Source organism: Arachis duranensis, chromosome 8, assembly GCF_000817695.3.
Source record: "Arachis duranensis cultivar V14167 chromosome 8, aradu.V14167.gnm2.J7QH, whole genome shotgun sequence".
In the NCBI taxonomy this organism is placed as follows: domain Eukaryota; kingdom Viridiplantae; phylum Streptophyta; class Magnoliopsida; order Fabales; family Fabaceae; genus Arachis; species Arachis duranensis.
The window spans coordinates 40681927-40698704 of record NC_029779.3 but is presented as its reverse complement, the minus strand read 5'-3'; the positions used below and the strand labels follow the sequence as shown (position 1 = coordinate 40698704).

The window sequence follows — 16778 nt, the reverse complement described above, 5'->3', positions numbered from 1 at the left end:
ATCATATCATAACTCAATTTAAAAACAGAATCAATTAGAATCTCATCCAAATTTAGAAATAAAATAACTAATTATTCTCAAATCTCATTTAATATTCTCAATTACCATACTATTATTATATTCTTGGTGCTAGCAAAGAATATAATAATATTCCATTTGAATTAATATAATTATTTATTTGATCAAATCAAAATAATAATTAAATAATTCTATAGCAAATGTTAGAACATTCGTTAGTGTGTGACCCCATAGGTTCAATACTAAACGGATAGTAAATTAGTCGTACTAAATTTACTAATCAAGATTGGCGTCTAGCAACACTCCTCAACGACTCGATAGTATGAAGTAATATATTTTTACTAAGAACCTCAAAAGAACAGAGTATAATTCCTTCCATCTTTCCAGCTCTTGGTTAACCCTTAGAGTATGGTTTAATTGTCAAACTCTAACTTGTTACCATTATTATAATGAACTGTGAATTACCTAAGAAACTCATTTCTTCATTCATTCAATTCCCTTGGCCAAGGTTTTATTCATCTCATTATAATCATAGAGCTCAAACTCTTTACCGAGAGTTGACGAATTTCTTATTAACTGATCATTAATTCTACAAGTATTTAAATCATACCCAATATCCATTCAACTAGCACCCTAGGATATTAGGTGTCCGGAATCAAAGTATAATAAATATGTTGTTAATTACTATGATAGTCACAGGTCAAAGGTAACTCTATTACTATGTTCATCTTGAGAATATCCTATTGACAAATATGCGGTAATTATAATTATTAGAAATTCTCAGAGTAAGTCAGTTCAATGGTCATATCCCTATATGCACCATCTATATATAATTTAATAAATGAGATCTATTAATCTTCATCCAATGAAGACCATTATATATATATTGATCTTTCCGGATTATTAATGTCCTTTTTAATAATCCTATGACCAAGAATAATTTAGATTAAATTATAAAAGATTTATATCTCAATATTATGATCACTATCACAATGATAAATCTCTAAATTTAATCAAGGACCTTATTATATTAACATTTTAATATAATAACAATAACAAATTATTTGACACATATTGATTGGATTGTGGTCATACTACTTATTCCCAACAGATTGATTCTTTTGTTAATCTCGGCACTACAATTCTCTGTTGCGTTATTATCCAAAATTTCCACCATAAAAGATTCATTTCATCTGTTGTAGGAGTAGTTTTGGATTCCATGACAAGTTTTAAAGGTACATGTTGAGTTATGGAAGATAAAAAAAGTGAGTTGAGGTCAAGGGTGGGGATAGTTTGAAAATTTTATTAAAAGAATCAACAAAAAATTAGGGTTTTGATACTTTTGTCATACGAAACTCATCTTTCATGAGTGAATATTAATATTAGAATTTTTTATTTTATATTTATTATATTATTTATTTATTTATGTTACAACATATTATCGGCATGAGATTCCAAACAAAATTTAAGAAGACTTAAGGTAATAAATTTTTATTATGTCAAAGTTCTCTCATCTTAAATTTAATGCTCTTGATATATCTGAAAATAACTATTTATCATGGATATTAGATATGTGTTTGATCAACTTATATACAGTAGTTTTAATTCCTTAGCGTGTCTCACGAAGTTCGGGAAGTATTTCTTGTAAACTCCTCTCTGAACCTCTCCTAGGTGATAACTTCATCTCCATTCCCTTGTTGCAGCAGACGGTGAACTCCCTACCACCAGTGTTGTGCTTCACTATTCAACTGAAATGCAACAAATTCTACTAACTGATCTTCCGGTATATGTTGTGCTTGCATTGCCCTTTTTATCGTCTCGAACCAGTAATCGGATTCCATAGAATTAGTTGAACCCTTGAAAATCGAGGGGGTTGACCTTTAGAAAGATTGGCAATGTCATCGGACCTCTTTCAGCTGAGTTTTCTCCAGCTCCGCTACCATTCCCATCCGTTCTCTCCATGGCCTGGTTAGTAGCCACAGTATCCGCGTGCATAGTGTTCACAAGAGTGGTCATAGCAGCGAAGAGCGTGGCTTGGTTATCATCGTTGCGTCTCCCTCATTCTCTCCCTGCATACGAGTTCAACCACGTATACGAGTTGTCGTTCGAGTCCTGTCCACACCAAACAAGTGATATCAAGGTAATCAGTCTTAATATCTCAAGTTAAATGCTTCAAATTTTCAAAAATATACTCATAAACTTCATGCTAAACACATCAATTAGATATCCTAACAAGTACAGACACAATTCAAAGTATGCATTGAAGCATAAGTAATCCATCCCTCAAACTCACGAAGACGAACCGTTCTGATACTATAATATTATATCTAAATTTTTAAATTATGATTCTAAATTTTTCTACCCACGACGGCTCTTGTTTAATAAATTGTTTATTTAATTTTTATTAAATTGGAGTTTTACAAAATTAGATTCCTTCAAATTTTGAATGTCAACTTTATGAAATTTTTTATAGATTTAAATAACAATATATATATTTCATCCAAATATAATTTACGGGAAAAAAAATTTATACGATTCATGACCATTTATTATAGACCATAATAAAATTGTATTAGAAAATAAAAAAAGTAGTCTACTTAAATTATACCTATTTTGATTTGATTCAATTATTTTTTTAAATAGATTTAATATTCATATAAAAAAATATATTAATTGATTCACTCTATATAAATTTTCATTGAATTAATCTAATTATTATTCTTGGTTTTATTTTTTCGCCGCTGAATTATCAAAACAATATACCAGAAAAGTTATAAAATTTACCATTTTCGCCCCTAAAATTTTATTATTGTTGGGTCAAAAAAATTAAACTCAAATCATGTTTGCAATCAAAATATACCTTAGCCATTTTGTAGTATTTACATCATTGTGCGACTTTTTACAAAGTACTTTAATCTTATTGATTTTTTTTCATGGGGTAGATTCATGAGTTTATTTTTTTTAAAGGATATTTTTTATCCTTATTAATTGATTCATATAAAAAATACATTAAGTGATTCACTCCATATAAATTCTTATTGAATCTAACTTAATCACTATTCTTGTTTTTGTTTTTTCGTCGCTAAATTATTAAATTAGTGTGCCAAAAAGATTTTAAAAAATCTACCATTTTCGCCTATAAAATTTTATCACTGTTAGGTCAAAAATTCAAACTCAAATCACATTTATCGTCAAAATATATCTTAGGCATTTTTTACAATTTGTATCGTTGCGCAAATTTTTACAAGGTGCTTTAATTCTTTTAAATTTTTTTTGTGACTTAGTTTCATGAGTTTGATTTTTTTTTCTTTCTGGGTTTTTAAAGGATATTTCTTATCCTTATTAATTAATTCACTCCATATAAATTTTTATTCAATCTAGTCTAACTACTATCTCTTTTTTGTTTTTCACCACGAAATTATCAAATCAATGTGCCAAAAAGATTTTAAAACCTACCATTTTCGCCTCTAAAAATTATTACTACTGAGTCAAAAGAATCAAACTCAAATTACGTTTACAGTTAAAATATATCTTAGCTATTTATAACAATTTGCATCGTCATATGAATTTTCATAAGGTAATTTAATTTTATTGATTTTTTTATGGCTTAGATTCTTGACTTTAATTTTTTTCTGATTTTTTAAAAGATATTTTTGATCTTTATTAATTGATTCATAAAAAAATATATTAACTGATTCACTCCATTTAAATTTTTATTAAATCTAATTTAATCATTATTCCTATTTTTATTTTTTCATCGCTAAATTATTAAAATTGTGTCAAAAGAGTTATAATAAGTACTATTTTCGTTCCTAAAATTTTATTACCGCTGGATCAAAAAATAAACTTAAATTCCGTTTGCAATCAAAATATATATAGATGTGGCATTCGAACTATATATATTCCCTGCTATACTAGATATAGAAAAACACAGATGCATGTTACGTTTGAAGTATATCGCCGTTTTCAACTTTTAATTTGTTTTTGTTTTATTTTTTTTAAAAACTTTTGTTTCCAGTTTTTTATTTATTTTCTTTTAAATTTTTTGTGGCTGAAAATCTGGAGCATATTAAAAAAATTAGATGGGCTGAGAAATTTAAAAAATTATAAAATGAGGCATTTTTTAAAACGATTATAATTTATAAATTACGTTTTATCATGGTTTAATAATTTAGTTTAATTAATTAAAATTAAAAAATAATATATCACAAATAAATTACGTTTTATCTTAATTCAGTCCGCAAAGTTAAAGTTGGCCAAAGAATAAACAAAATCCTGTCTTTTCATAAACTTCTAAGAAGACTAAAAAAATAAGTTATGTGAAGAGAAAGCTAAGTACATATATATACATCACTGTACAACAAAATAATCCAGTAACCATTTCGCTTCAGGAGTCCAGACGCCTAACGAGATACCTCTCGACCTGCATCTGAAAAATAATAACATAGTATGGGGTGAGAACCAGAGGTTCTCAGTATGGTAAATGTGCCACACACATAATATATAAGGTCCTGGGAATGCTCGAGGCAATCCTAGAACGCCGACACTCAGATTATAGAGCTTAAAGTATTAAACAGAAGCCATAAAAGGTGGTTTTCTAAGAGTATCTAAGCCTAACTTAACTTAATCTTAAATATAAGTCCCATGCTGCCATTCCTCTATACTTCCATCTCCGTCAGCATTTTATAGACAAATAAACAGATAAACGCAAACACAATAAGGTTACAAGTACTGCAGATAGCAAATATACAGTTAACATAGTAAAGGCACTTAGGCAAACCTAGTTAGAGCACAAACAAGTAATTCAAGTAATATGCACATGATGCATATCTGTCCTATGGCTAATGAGCTCATCTATCGGTTATACAGCCAACCCAACAAGTCCGGTTTGCTAAACCATTGGACTGTCCCCCGACGTGCATCCCCATGAGTCTATGCATAGCTTTTTTCTCATATATATATCAAATCGCTCAATGGGGGTACCATTCTCGGGAATTTATAAGTGTCCATCACCCTTACGTCATTAGGGTCAACAGAGTATCGAGTTTTCAACTTGGTACACGTGGTGGCAAGCCACGGTACTTTATCCAGATAATCTCCTATCTCAGATAATTTAATCATTCAAGCCAAGTATCATACATGATCATTCATTTGATTATCAAGCCAAATAACATACATGATCAGCCGTAACATTTCATAATCAATTCATCACTTTTCAACTTTACTTCATCTCCAAGTTATCCCCATTTCCTAACTTCATTTGATTATCAGGTTTAACACTATTATTAATGACTAAAGAAATGAAAATAGAGGTTTAGAAGCCTGAAGTGCGGTTTAAAATTCTGAAAACCATGTTTGCTGAAATAGGGGCCACACGTACGCGTGGGAATGTAAAAATGCAGCTCGCACGTGCGCCCCTTTGTCATGCGTACGCGTATACGAATTTTTCATGTTACGCGTATACGTGGGCCACACGTACACGTGGACATGCTTACTAGCTCATTACGTATAGGCATAGAACCAATCGCGTACGCATCGTCAAAATTTCATGCCATGCGTACTCATAAGCCACACGTATGCGTGGATGTGCATTTTTAAAAAAAATCAGATTCAGTAGCAAGATGCAGAATTGAAGAAGGAAATCAGTTTGGAGTTCAAATATTCCAACATCCATAATTTCTTCAATTTAAAATATTTTTCACCCATTCTTCGAATGACATAAACTTTATGAACCCAACTTTTATTTAAAACAAGTTGGAATCAATTTGGAGTTCCGGAAGCCAAGTTATAACTCGCCGAAGTTCGGTCCAAAACCAAAATTTTGCAAACAATTCCAAACCTCATTTTCATTCAATAATTCCATTCCTTTCACCACTAAACCTGCATTCTTTAATACAATATACCCCCTTTCTCATTATTTTAACAATCAACACAATAAACATACCTCAAATTAAAAATAATACACTTACAGTATTCAAATCCATCAACCAAAATCAACCAAGAACCATAATTTACAATCCTAAGCTTATAACACAATAGGGCCTTCCTTATCATCACAACAACCACCACAACAAATATACCTCAAATCAATTGTGCACATGCATTTCAACCTATCCTACAGTCATATACCCTAAGTTTTCACATAACATTATATATTAAATGCAAGAAACCTAAACCATACCTTAGCTGATTTCCTCATAATGATCAAGGCAACTTATTAAAACCAATCACATCCCCAAAAACCTCAACAAAACTCTAGTGTGTAGCTTCCTCCAAGTTTCAATATCCACAATTTCAAGCTCCAAGTATTTATTCACAACCTAATACACATTCATAACACATATATACCCAATTTAATTCCCAAAACACAAATTCATAATATTTAGATAGAATTATTATATCCTCACCTTACCCAAACTTCACATAAGCAAGAGTGAACGTTTTTCTCAAACTAATTGGATCCTAAAACATCAAAAAGTAAAGAAATTCAACACCCGTATAATACTTTCAAAAATTGGGGGAAAGGAGTGGCTAAGAGTAATTAATGACTTACCTATGAAAATTCCAGTAGAAGCGTAGAACTCGATGCAGTGGTCGCGTGGCTGCAAACGGTTCGGCAATTGAAACTCAGACGGAGAAGTTACGGGATTTTGAAATCACCGTAAGGGTTGGAAGTGTTTTTTTTCGTTCTTCACTTCCCTCTGCTTGGTGCAATGTGAATAAAGGAAGAAAGGGGAAATGTTTGGATTCGTTTAATGTCCTTTTGGGCTGGTTTGGGCCTACGGGCCTGGTTCGTCCCGTTTGGTCTAATTTTGGACCGATTTTTTTCGAAATTAGTGTCAAAATTCTTGTTTAGATGAGCTCTATCCTAATTTGATATAATATTTGCATTTCTATTTTTTTTATTAAAAACTAATTTATTAACTAATTATTTACTAATCTAACGGGATTTACATTAGTGATTATTTCAAGTTTTTATAAGAGGAAGATTGTGAGTAAAGACTCACTTTCTTCACTACATACATAACTTTTACATATATATTATATAATATATTAGGAGTGCGGATAGGGTAGGATAGGATATACCCTAAACCTGTACCCTACCCGCAGTGGGTAGGATACACAACCCTACCCGAATAGATTGGTCCGGGTTGGGTACCCGCGGGTAGAGTATACATTGCCAGCTCTTCTTTGATCCCAAAACAAAGAAGAAAAATTGATATAGGTAGGGAAATGAAAGAAACTATGTCATCCACCATGAAAGTGTCAACATCTAAAGTGGAGAAACGTATAACCCCGAAAGCTATAAACAATAAAACTTGCAATCCAATAGATTCTAAGTGACACAGGATGATTAACAGCTTCAAATATCTTCTTATGGATGATCATGATTGCAAGCACAATTTGTTTTATTGCCTGAACCAACCAAAACACTCCATCAAGTACCTTCTATGGAGCCTGAATTATAGAACTGCTGAACACTAAACTGGAAGCAACAATGAAAAGTGCAGCCAAAACAGATGTTGCAATGAGAGTTAGCTTGAACCATAAGGTTGTTATTTTGGTGAAATTCCTGTTGTTTCTGATAAGGGGCTTGTTGAGCTCATTATTATGGTGGTTATTGTGGCCGTTGGAAGTGATGCTGCTGCTGTTGTTGTTGTTGCCATTTGAAAATAACCTTTGGTAAAGCTTTATTATGGCAAACACATAGAAGGTGAACAAGAGAAGAACATCAACAGCAGAAAACAAAGCTCTCTGAGGACATGGTGAAAGGAACACATACTTAAGCGAGATCCTGGCAACGACACCAACCCCTCACAGCAGCGATTACACTGTGAACGAAAACGACTACCTCACCTCAACAACTGGCGACGCCACGCCGGAGCAGCTGGCTCCGAAATTCGCCAACTCTTTCCTCTCGGAAAGATGGATCCTGATGCGGCGCAACTTCATCAACATCCGAAGACCCCAGAGCTGTTCTTGTCGCGCCTCATGGTACTTACCATCATGGGTTTCGTGATGGCCACATTGTTCCACAACCCCAAACAGAATCTCCAGGGAATCACCAACCGCCTTAACTTCTTCATCTTCACCGTCTGCCTCTTCTTCTTCTCCTCAAACGATGTCGTCCCTGCCTTCATCCAAGAATGCTTCATCTTCATCAGAGAAACCTCTCACAATGCCTATAGAACCTCTTCCTACACCATCGCCGGCTTAATCACTCACATGCCTTTTCTTCTCCTCCAAGCTTTCATTTACGCCGCGATTGTTTTGGTAATGGCGTCGTTTGAAGCATAAGGACCAATTTGTCCATTAACAATTTGTTTCCCATCCACATCATTAACTAACATGGACAGCTCAATCTCTACCTTCCAGGTCAGCATTTTTCATTACCGTTTTGAGCTCAAACTCAACGAAAAGGTATAATTATCATGCATTTTATAAAGTGAGAAATTTAAATGTATTTTTTAATTTTAAAAGACAAAAATATCCATATTTAAAAAAGTTAGGAACTTATTTATCTTTTACTCTAAAATTTTTTAGCCCAATATTACTCTTAATTTTTTCGGCTGCGAAAATGGGATGAGACGATGATTCGAGGCAAAGCAGGGCGGCCCGCTTCACATTCTAATAGGCGTGAACAGAAAACACTGCACGCATATAACATTATCAGACACACAGCACACAACCACTCTCAATATACAAAATCTGCTCATAACGAAACGCAGACACATTAGAGAAAACATAAGGAGCAAGCTAGATTTTGATTATACAGGCAGAACCACTTCTCCTCCTTCACTTTTCTTATTTCCCCTTTCGGTTAGGGTTTTCGAATTTCCATGGCAGAAGTCATCAACATGCCCTCCGATTCCGTCGACAAATCCCCTTCCTCCTCTGCTCCACCTCCGCCTCCTCCACCTCCTCCTGCTCCTCCCTCTTCCTCCGCTTCCGCCTCTGCCTCCGTTTCCGCGCCCGCCAATGACGATCTACCACCTCCACCTCCCCCGCCGCCGCATTCCTCCACCCGGAGGAGGGACAGGGACAGGAGGGATGATAGGGATTTTGATCGCCACTCTCATCGTCGTGGTGGCGCTGGCGGTGCCGGCGACTACTACGACCGGAACATGTCTCCCCCGCCGCCCCCTCCCAGGGACAGGGATAGAGACAGGGACTTCAAGCGCCGTCGCAGCCCCAGCCCTCCCCACCGCGACCGCCGCTATTCTCCCGCCTCGCGTCGCTCCCCTCCGCCGTATAAGCGATCCAGGAGGGGTAGTCCTCGTGGTGGTTATGGTCCCGATGACAGGTGATGCAATTTCGTTTCTTGTTTCTTTAATTTCTTGTTTTCCCTTTTCTTAGTCTATTATTTTGGGTTGTTGAACTGCGTTAACATGAAATCGTAACTTGCTAGGATTTCAGCTTCAAATTGTTTGTTTAGGGGATTTGGTATCTAGTCTTTATTATGTTATTTGTTATTGCAGATCTGTTATATTTGAAATTTGGGCCATTGGTTAAAGACCTTAGTATTATTTGCGGTAGCAAATCTTTATCGCTTTTCATTTTCATTTTCATTTTCATTTTTTTGAACCATTTTGTTTTGTATGTCTGGATGGTTCGTTTGCCTTAAAAACCCAAGAAGGGGGAGTTTTAAGGGTTTATTTGTGAGCTGGGTTTTGGAGCGATGGGGAAGGGAAGGGAAAGCTGGTTTTGGAGCTATGGGAAGGAGAGGGAAGGCTTGCAGTGAAAATGTTATATTACATACAAACTCTCTATTTCACTCTCTTATCCTCCAAACTCACAAACAACCTTTAAGTCATTATGGAGGAAGTTTTATCAGAGTCAAATGTTAATGGTCCATTTCACCTTAGGTGGTCTGCATGATAAATTACTATTAATGTGCGTACCATTTGTTTTATTTTCTATTTTTCATATTCATTTTTTAAAAGAAGTATTTGGTTAGATTTTGAAGGAAACATGCTCATGAAAATATTTTCAGAGAGATGGCTAAATTTGAAGATGCTCAGACTCGGTTCACAGTTTTAGCATCTTCTTTGTTATTCGTGGGGAACATTCAGTTCAAAATGTGGTGGCATAGTGGTAAAGGTGATAAGCTTCCTTTTCTTAATTTCGTTGGTCTGGGTTTGAACCGGGGCAATTCTGAACCATATTTATTTCTTTTCCATTCCATGCGCCACACAGTCACAGCCTGCGTAATTTAATTAAAAATAAAATCCCCAAGTTGCATGGCACTAGATTTGAACTTGAATCCACCCACATCTATACAATAATAACTGCATTCAATTCTGAAACAGGCATACCAAATGTATTTGGCCGCTTTTTTGTTCTAAACAGAATCTACTTTCATAAATATCTCGCATGCATTTCCTAAAATTTAAAAATCTGAAATTGGAAATTCTTTTCTTCAAAAAACAGCTAAACACAAGTTTTAATTTTTAAGCTTGGGCTGAGTTTCAAGTTTTAAGCATGGGCTGGTTTTGGTGCAAATCTACCAAACAAAAACTCTAATTGACAGAGGAGATTGGTGAAAGTGTGAATGAGTGTAAAAACAGGGAAGTTCATGAATGAGTGCTGCCACAAGAGAGAGATAAAGTATAGGAGAGGGGAATGATTTACTACCTAAAAGTTGGTAGAATTTCATTACCCGCAGTTTTTTTAACTTTCTTGCTATTTTTTTCCTTCCGTGTGTGTGCGTGTGTGTGTACACTGTACAAGAGATAGAGGGGGAGGGAGAGGGGGGGATAGAGATGGAGGGAGAGATTGAGAGAAGGGAATATGGATTGTAATTGTAGCTCAACTTTGTGCACATGAATTATTATATATGGAGAATTTGCTGCTGCATATTTCGATCATATTAGTTTTCATATAGGACATGGTATGATATTGGTTTATTCTGTTGTAATGGAAAAGTCCTTTTGATTGCATGGTTAACATGTTTGTCTTTCTTTGTTCTAGTTGTATCGCTACTTTGCTCCTATAGTTCTCTATCATCGGTTTGTTAATCTATGTTATTCAGAACATTTTGTCGTTAATTTTATTTTTTGAATTTACAATCTGATTATGCAGGTTTGGGTATGATTATTATGGCGGCTACGAAAGGGGCGTGGGTGGAAGATCTGGTTATGCTGATGATAAGTCTTATGGCAGGTTTGGACACCGTCCTGCTGGGGGATATCAAAATGGGAGTTCTGGTATGTTAGTAGAAGCTAATACATAGGGCTTTTCCTATATTACACAATCTTATTTTATGTGTAGTATTATTTCCTGTCTTTCTTCCCCGATTTATGTAATTATAAATATCATAACTCTTTTCCTCTTGCATTCTGACAAGCAAATATGTACATATAGTAACTTCTTAGAGATGTTGAAAGATTGAAAAGCTACGCCTCATAGGATTTTATGGTTTCTTCATTGCATGTTATCTGTTGTGTATTTGTGATGTTATTACTTCCGTTTTTGTAAGTACATGGGATGAGTACAGAGCAAGGTGAGGCAAGACCAATTCAATCCTTAAAGCATAAAATATACATCATTCCTGATTTTGCAACTCATTTTAATCAAGACTAATAATGTGGATCAAGAAAACATAAAGATAATCTGATAAATATTCTGTCAAAATTTTGGTACCGTAAATATCATGTTCTACAAAAGGGATCATACACGGTATGATATAATTCAACTTCCAACCTTATATTTTTGGGGTGAAGCCTACTCACTGTTTGTATGTTGTTTGTTGGTGCTTTGCTCTTTGCAGATATGGAAACCAATCGTAGTTATGCAGACATGCCAAGTGGTGGTGCACAAAGGTCAGCTTCATAATGTGCCCTTTTTAACTACATCATAAATGAATAAAAATCATCTGCTACGTGTCTGTGTTTCTTGTTCAACATAGATGAGGAATTTTATGAGTGGAATGTACTTGAGTAAGGAAGTATAGCAAACCTCCAAATGCTCTAACAAGGCATGCGTTTTCAGGAAATTGAACTTTCATTTTAAAGGTTTTGCATAATCTTTATTCTGTGACGGCCCTAGTGGTCGCTGCAAATTCTAATAATATAGGACTGCTTAGCTAGCCGACCCCACTTAGTGGGATAAGGCTTTGTTGTTGTTGTAAAAAAAAAAAATATAGGACTGCTTAGCTGCAAAACAGATGTAATTACAAAGATCAATACCATTAACAAAGGAAATTTAAGAAAGAAGCTATGCTGTTTGAAGTCAAACAAAATAGAAATATTGCACAAACCTGCAACATAATACATAAAAGATGTCATTGTTGTGAATCCTGTGAAGCATAGCTGTCCACATAAAAGATGTCCTACGGAGAAATGTCAATAGGTTTGTCAAGATGGAAAGAGGTTGTATTTGAGGAATGAGTTAGAAATTGGAATTTCTTTTCAAGTTCAACCTATGGAGGTTGGCTGAAAAATTATCATATGTTGTATGTTGTGTGTGTGACACGCATTTGTTTAAATGTTGTTAACGCATTTGTTCCAGAGAAGGGTTGATGTCCTATAAGCAATTCATCCAGGAGCTTGAGGATGATATACTGCCAGCCGAAGCAGAGCGTAGGTTAGTCCTTGAAAGTTGTGTCCTCTGCATAATTATAACATAAGAATTTGGAGATATTCATTGACAAATGAGTTTTTGAATTGAATTTCCTTTTCTTTATTGGGAAGATATCAAGAGTACAGATCAGAATACATTTCTACCCAAAAGCGAGCTTATTTCAATGCACATAAGGATGAGGACTGGTTTGTTTCCTTTTCCGTTTAATATTCATTGTTCAATTTTTAAATGTTTATGAAATTGCTACTGTTCTGTTCTAGAAATCTTATGTTTTCCAATTTTTTACCTTTTGGTATAGGTTGAAAGATAAATATCATCCAACAAATTTACTCGCAGTCATCGAAAGGTGAGGTTTTTCATGGATATTGCAGACTATTGAAGAACTGAACATGTCCTCTCAAAATTGACTGATCATTTTCTTTCTCTTTCTTTTCCCCATTGAGGGATGGTTTCTCAATGGGCAAGTGGATTAAATGCGTTGAGACATTCAATTTATAACAAACCTGTCTGGTTCATCATCTTTTAGGAGGAATGAAAATGCTCGACAGCTGGCAAAGAATTTTTTACTGGATCTGCAGAGTGGGACATTGGAACTGTATGCAATTATTATATCTCTCTTTCACGTGCCTGTCATTTGCATGGTGTCAATTCTTCCCATAATGTATATTTTGTTTGAAATCAATGCAGAAATCCTGGTTTAAATGCCTCCTCATCCAGCAAATCAGGACCAGCAAGTGAACCAAATTCAGAGGAGGAAACAGAGACTGGAGGTAAAAGAAGAAGACATGGTAGGGGATCTGATAAAGAAAATGATTTCTCAGCTGCTCCAAAGGCTCACCCTGTCAGTTCTGATCTTAGACGGATACAAACTGATATTCAACAAGCACAGGCACTTGTTCGTAAGCTTGACACAGAAAAAGGAATTGAAGACAATATTTTATGCAGCAGTAATCACAATAAAAATGATGACAAAGTTCACAGTGGCTCTGTAGGACCCATAATAATTATTCGGGGCCTGACATCTGTTAAAGGTTTAGAGGGTGTTGAGCTTTTGGACACACTTATTACATATCTATGGCGGATTCATGGTGTAGACTATTATGGTATGACTGAGACTAATGAGGCCAAGGGTTTTAGGCATGTGAGGGCAGAAGGAAATGGGCATGAAGAAACAGGCAGGTCAGGATCTGAATGGGAGAAGAAACTTGATTCATTTTGGCAGGGAAGGCTGAATGGTCAGGATCCCTTGGAAGTTATGACTGCTAAGGAGAAGATAGATGCTGCTGCAGTTGAGGTGTTGGATCCCTATGTGCGGAAAATTAGGGATGAAAAGTATGGATGGAAATATGGTTGTGGAGCTAAGAGCTGCACAAAGCTTTTTCATGCAGCAGAATTTGTGCACAAACATCTGAAGCTAAAACACCCAGAACTTGTTATGGAACAAACTTCAAAAGTGCGTGAGGATCTCTATTTTCAAAATTACATGAAGTAAGTTACTGAAGTTTCTGATGTTTTAAGGTTATAGTTGCAAGTGTTGGTGGAATATTACTGATAGTGTCCTTACTATGTTGTAGTGATCCAGATGCTCCTGGTGGAACGCCTATCATGCAGCAACCTCAGGTGGACTTATTTTTTTTCTTTCTCTGTTCAGTTTTTTACTTAAACTTTTTTTCCTAAAATACCCTTCACATATAATTCATAAAAAATATAGTTATATCTAAGACTTGAACACAAGACCACCTATTTAGAGTCTAAGGTACTTACCATCCTAAATAATTTCATTTGTTATTATTACTATTTGATAAATAAAATGGTACTAATAGGCACATTAGTGCCTATTTGTATCTAGATATATTGATTTATAAACTTAATGATGATTAATAAGAGATGGAGGGAGTATTACGTAAGTTATTGCGTATCTTATAAAAACATCATTATGGTGTGTTGTGAAATCTTGATGGTGTTGAAGATTTGTATTTATATTTATATTTCCATAAAGTGAGGTTGATAACTAATCTTACTGATAAACAGCACATTGGAGAGTAGCTCCTTCATGAACAGGAAGGAATTCATCGATAATAAAATATTTAAGCATAAATTTAGTGTTGTGTAGATAATAGCTGCTCTCCCAAACATTTCCCTCTTCCTCTCAATTCACCCTACCTTGCAATTACTTTCCCTCTTATAGTCACTCATTTCTAATCACTGAATTACCTCTCATTTACTTGCTATTTTAAAGTTATAATATTCTCTCTATAGTTCACTCTGTTGTCCACCCATGTGGGTTGATCATCTACATCATATCCCCTTCCAAGTAGCTTACACACTAATAATAGGCGACTATCAGAAGTGTTGGGAATTTTCTCTGTCTATATTTCATATAATCTGATGTTAGCAAACTTTAAGAATATAGTGGTAAAGGTTGGAGTTGTATTTGTAAACAATATCATATTCTTATGGACAATCTTTTGTTGTATTTGTAGAAGGACAGACCTTTAAAGCGAAGATTGGGATTGGAAGGCCGGTTGAGAGACGATCGTGGTAATCGTCGAGATCATGATCGGAGTGACAGGATAAATGATGGAGATAGGCCTGAGAGTTCCCCCAGCCGGGAGAGGCAATCTAAAGCACTCGAGATGGGGAATCATGATGAAGCCATGTATGATACATTTGCTGGTCCTGGCGTACCTCCATTTGCTTCTGATATGCCACCGCCTCCACCAGTGTTGATGCCTGTTCCTGGTGCTGGGTATGATTTTCAGTTTGATTATCTTTTCCCTTAATGTGTTCTTGATGCATTCTTTTGAAGTTTTGACTACTGAACACTTTTCCTATAGTGCTCACTAGCATAATTTGCAACTTTACAGGCCTTTGGGACCCTTTGTTCCTGCTCCACCAGAAGTTGCAATGCAGATGTTAAGAGAACAAGGAGGACCATCATACGATGCCCCGGGTAGGAAGATGCGCGCCGGCCATCCTATGGGTGGACCAGCACCAATAATTGCTGTTCCTCCAGCTTTCAGACAAGATCCTCGGCGGATGCGCAGGTAAATCTGCAGTATTTTCCCCCTTGCCGAAATATTTTAATATTTCCCCTATCTAATCTTTTTTCAAGTCCTCTCAAATGTGAGCTCTTATGTCTTTTAACCTGGCCCGATCATGCTCATTATTCTCACTTAAATTTAGTTCTTGGTGTCTATACTCCGATCAGTTGGAATAACAACTTGAAGTTATTTATTTATTAATATTAATATTTTAACTGTTATTGGGTTATTCCTTCGCTTCAACTCCAAACTCGAAAAAACCCTTAGGGGACAGAAAGTTAGAAGGAATGCCTATATCAGTTGTCTATATTTACTCAAAACTCAACCGATGTGACCAAATACTTGTTTGTTCTCCTTGTGTGGTATTCTTACCGGGCATTGGTGCTACAGCTATCAAGATCTTGATGCGCCGGAGGACGAGGTCACTGTGATAGACTATCGGAGTTTATGAGTGTCATCTGTTCCCTCTGAGATGGAGTTGGCAGGCAGACTAAACTGTTGAAAGATCTGATCGTGTACTTTGCTTTTTCGGCTAGAGTAACTGTTTGTCATTAATAATTGGATCAGGCTACTCTCTTCTGTGAATTTATCTGCTGAAAGAATTTAATCTCTTGTTTTGCGGAAATTTGTGCCCTGCTGCTGAAGTGACTTAAATTATTTTATCTGCGCTTTTGATGAGGATTAAGGATTTATAATATTGTTCTAGAGTTTAGATGTTTATTTCTTGAACGATATTATCCTGCTTTTTATGAATAGTTCGATACTTGTAAAATTGTTTTTCCATAGTTAAAATCTTATGAGTAGTGGAACCAAATTTCAAACATTTTGTTCAAAATACTTGTATTTCTTAGGGTTAAGTATGATTTTAGTCTTCATGGTTTATGTTAAAAATTTTATTCGTTTTTAAGTTTTTTTTTATATACAAAATCAATTCTAAGATTTAACTTAGTTTTAAAATTATTCTTCTTATTCATTTTTTAAAATTTTGAACTAAATTGTTCTTAACAGAATTATAAAATTAAAGAAAAAAAATAAAGGACATTTTCGTCTTTGACCCCTTTTTTTGCAGACATTTTCGTCCTCAAGCAATGGAAAATACATTAAAGTCCCTGACCCTTGAAAAACGTGGACATT

The 16778-nt window shown here is 35.1% G+C and overlaps 1 protein-coding gene across 1 annotated transcript; it reads left to right on the top strand.

Annotated features, from left to right (window-relative positions):
• The first annotated feature begins 8613 nt into the window (after window positions 1–8613).
• LOC107462771 (serrate RNA effector molecule) lies at window positions 8614–16364 on the top strand. Its single transcript, XM_016081423.3, has 12 exons — window positions 8614–9322; window positions 11101–11225; window positions 11789–11840; window positions 12529–12603; window positions 12711–12785; window positions 12899–12946; window positions 13127–13195; window positions 13288–14088; window positions 14175–14220; window positions 15084–15349; window positions 15468–15647; window positions 16035–16364. The coding sequence occupies exons 1-12, from the start codon at window positions 8859–8861 to the stop codon at window positions 16093–16095; spliced, it is 2262 nt and encodes a 753-aa protein (XP_015936909.1). The 5' UTR covers window positions 8614–8858; the 3' UTR covers window positions 16096–16364.
• The last annotated feature ends 414 nt before the right edge of the window (window positions 16365–16778 follow it).

Bases quoted from the DNA above. Each gene is read 5' to 3' on its own strand.
- LOC107462771 (XM_016081423.3), top strand. From the start codon at position 8,859: ATGGCAGAAGTCATCAACATGCCCTCCGATTCCGTCGACAAATCCCCT. The intron at 9,323-11,100 runs GTGATGCAATTT...CTGATTATGCAG, and splicing joins GGTTATGGTCCCGATGACAG to GTTTGGGTATGATTATTATG. The intron at 13,196-13,287 runs GTATGCAATTAT...AAATCAATGCAG, and splicing joins CAGAGTGGGACATTGGAACT to AAATCCTGGTTTAAATGCCT.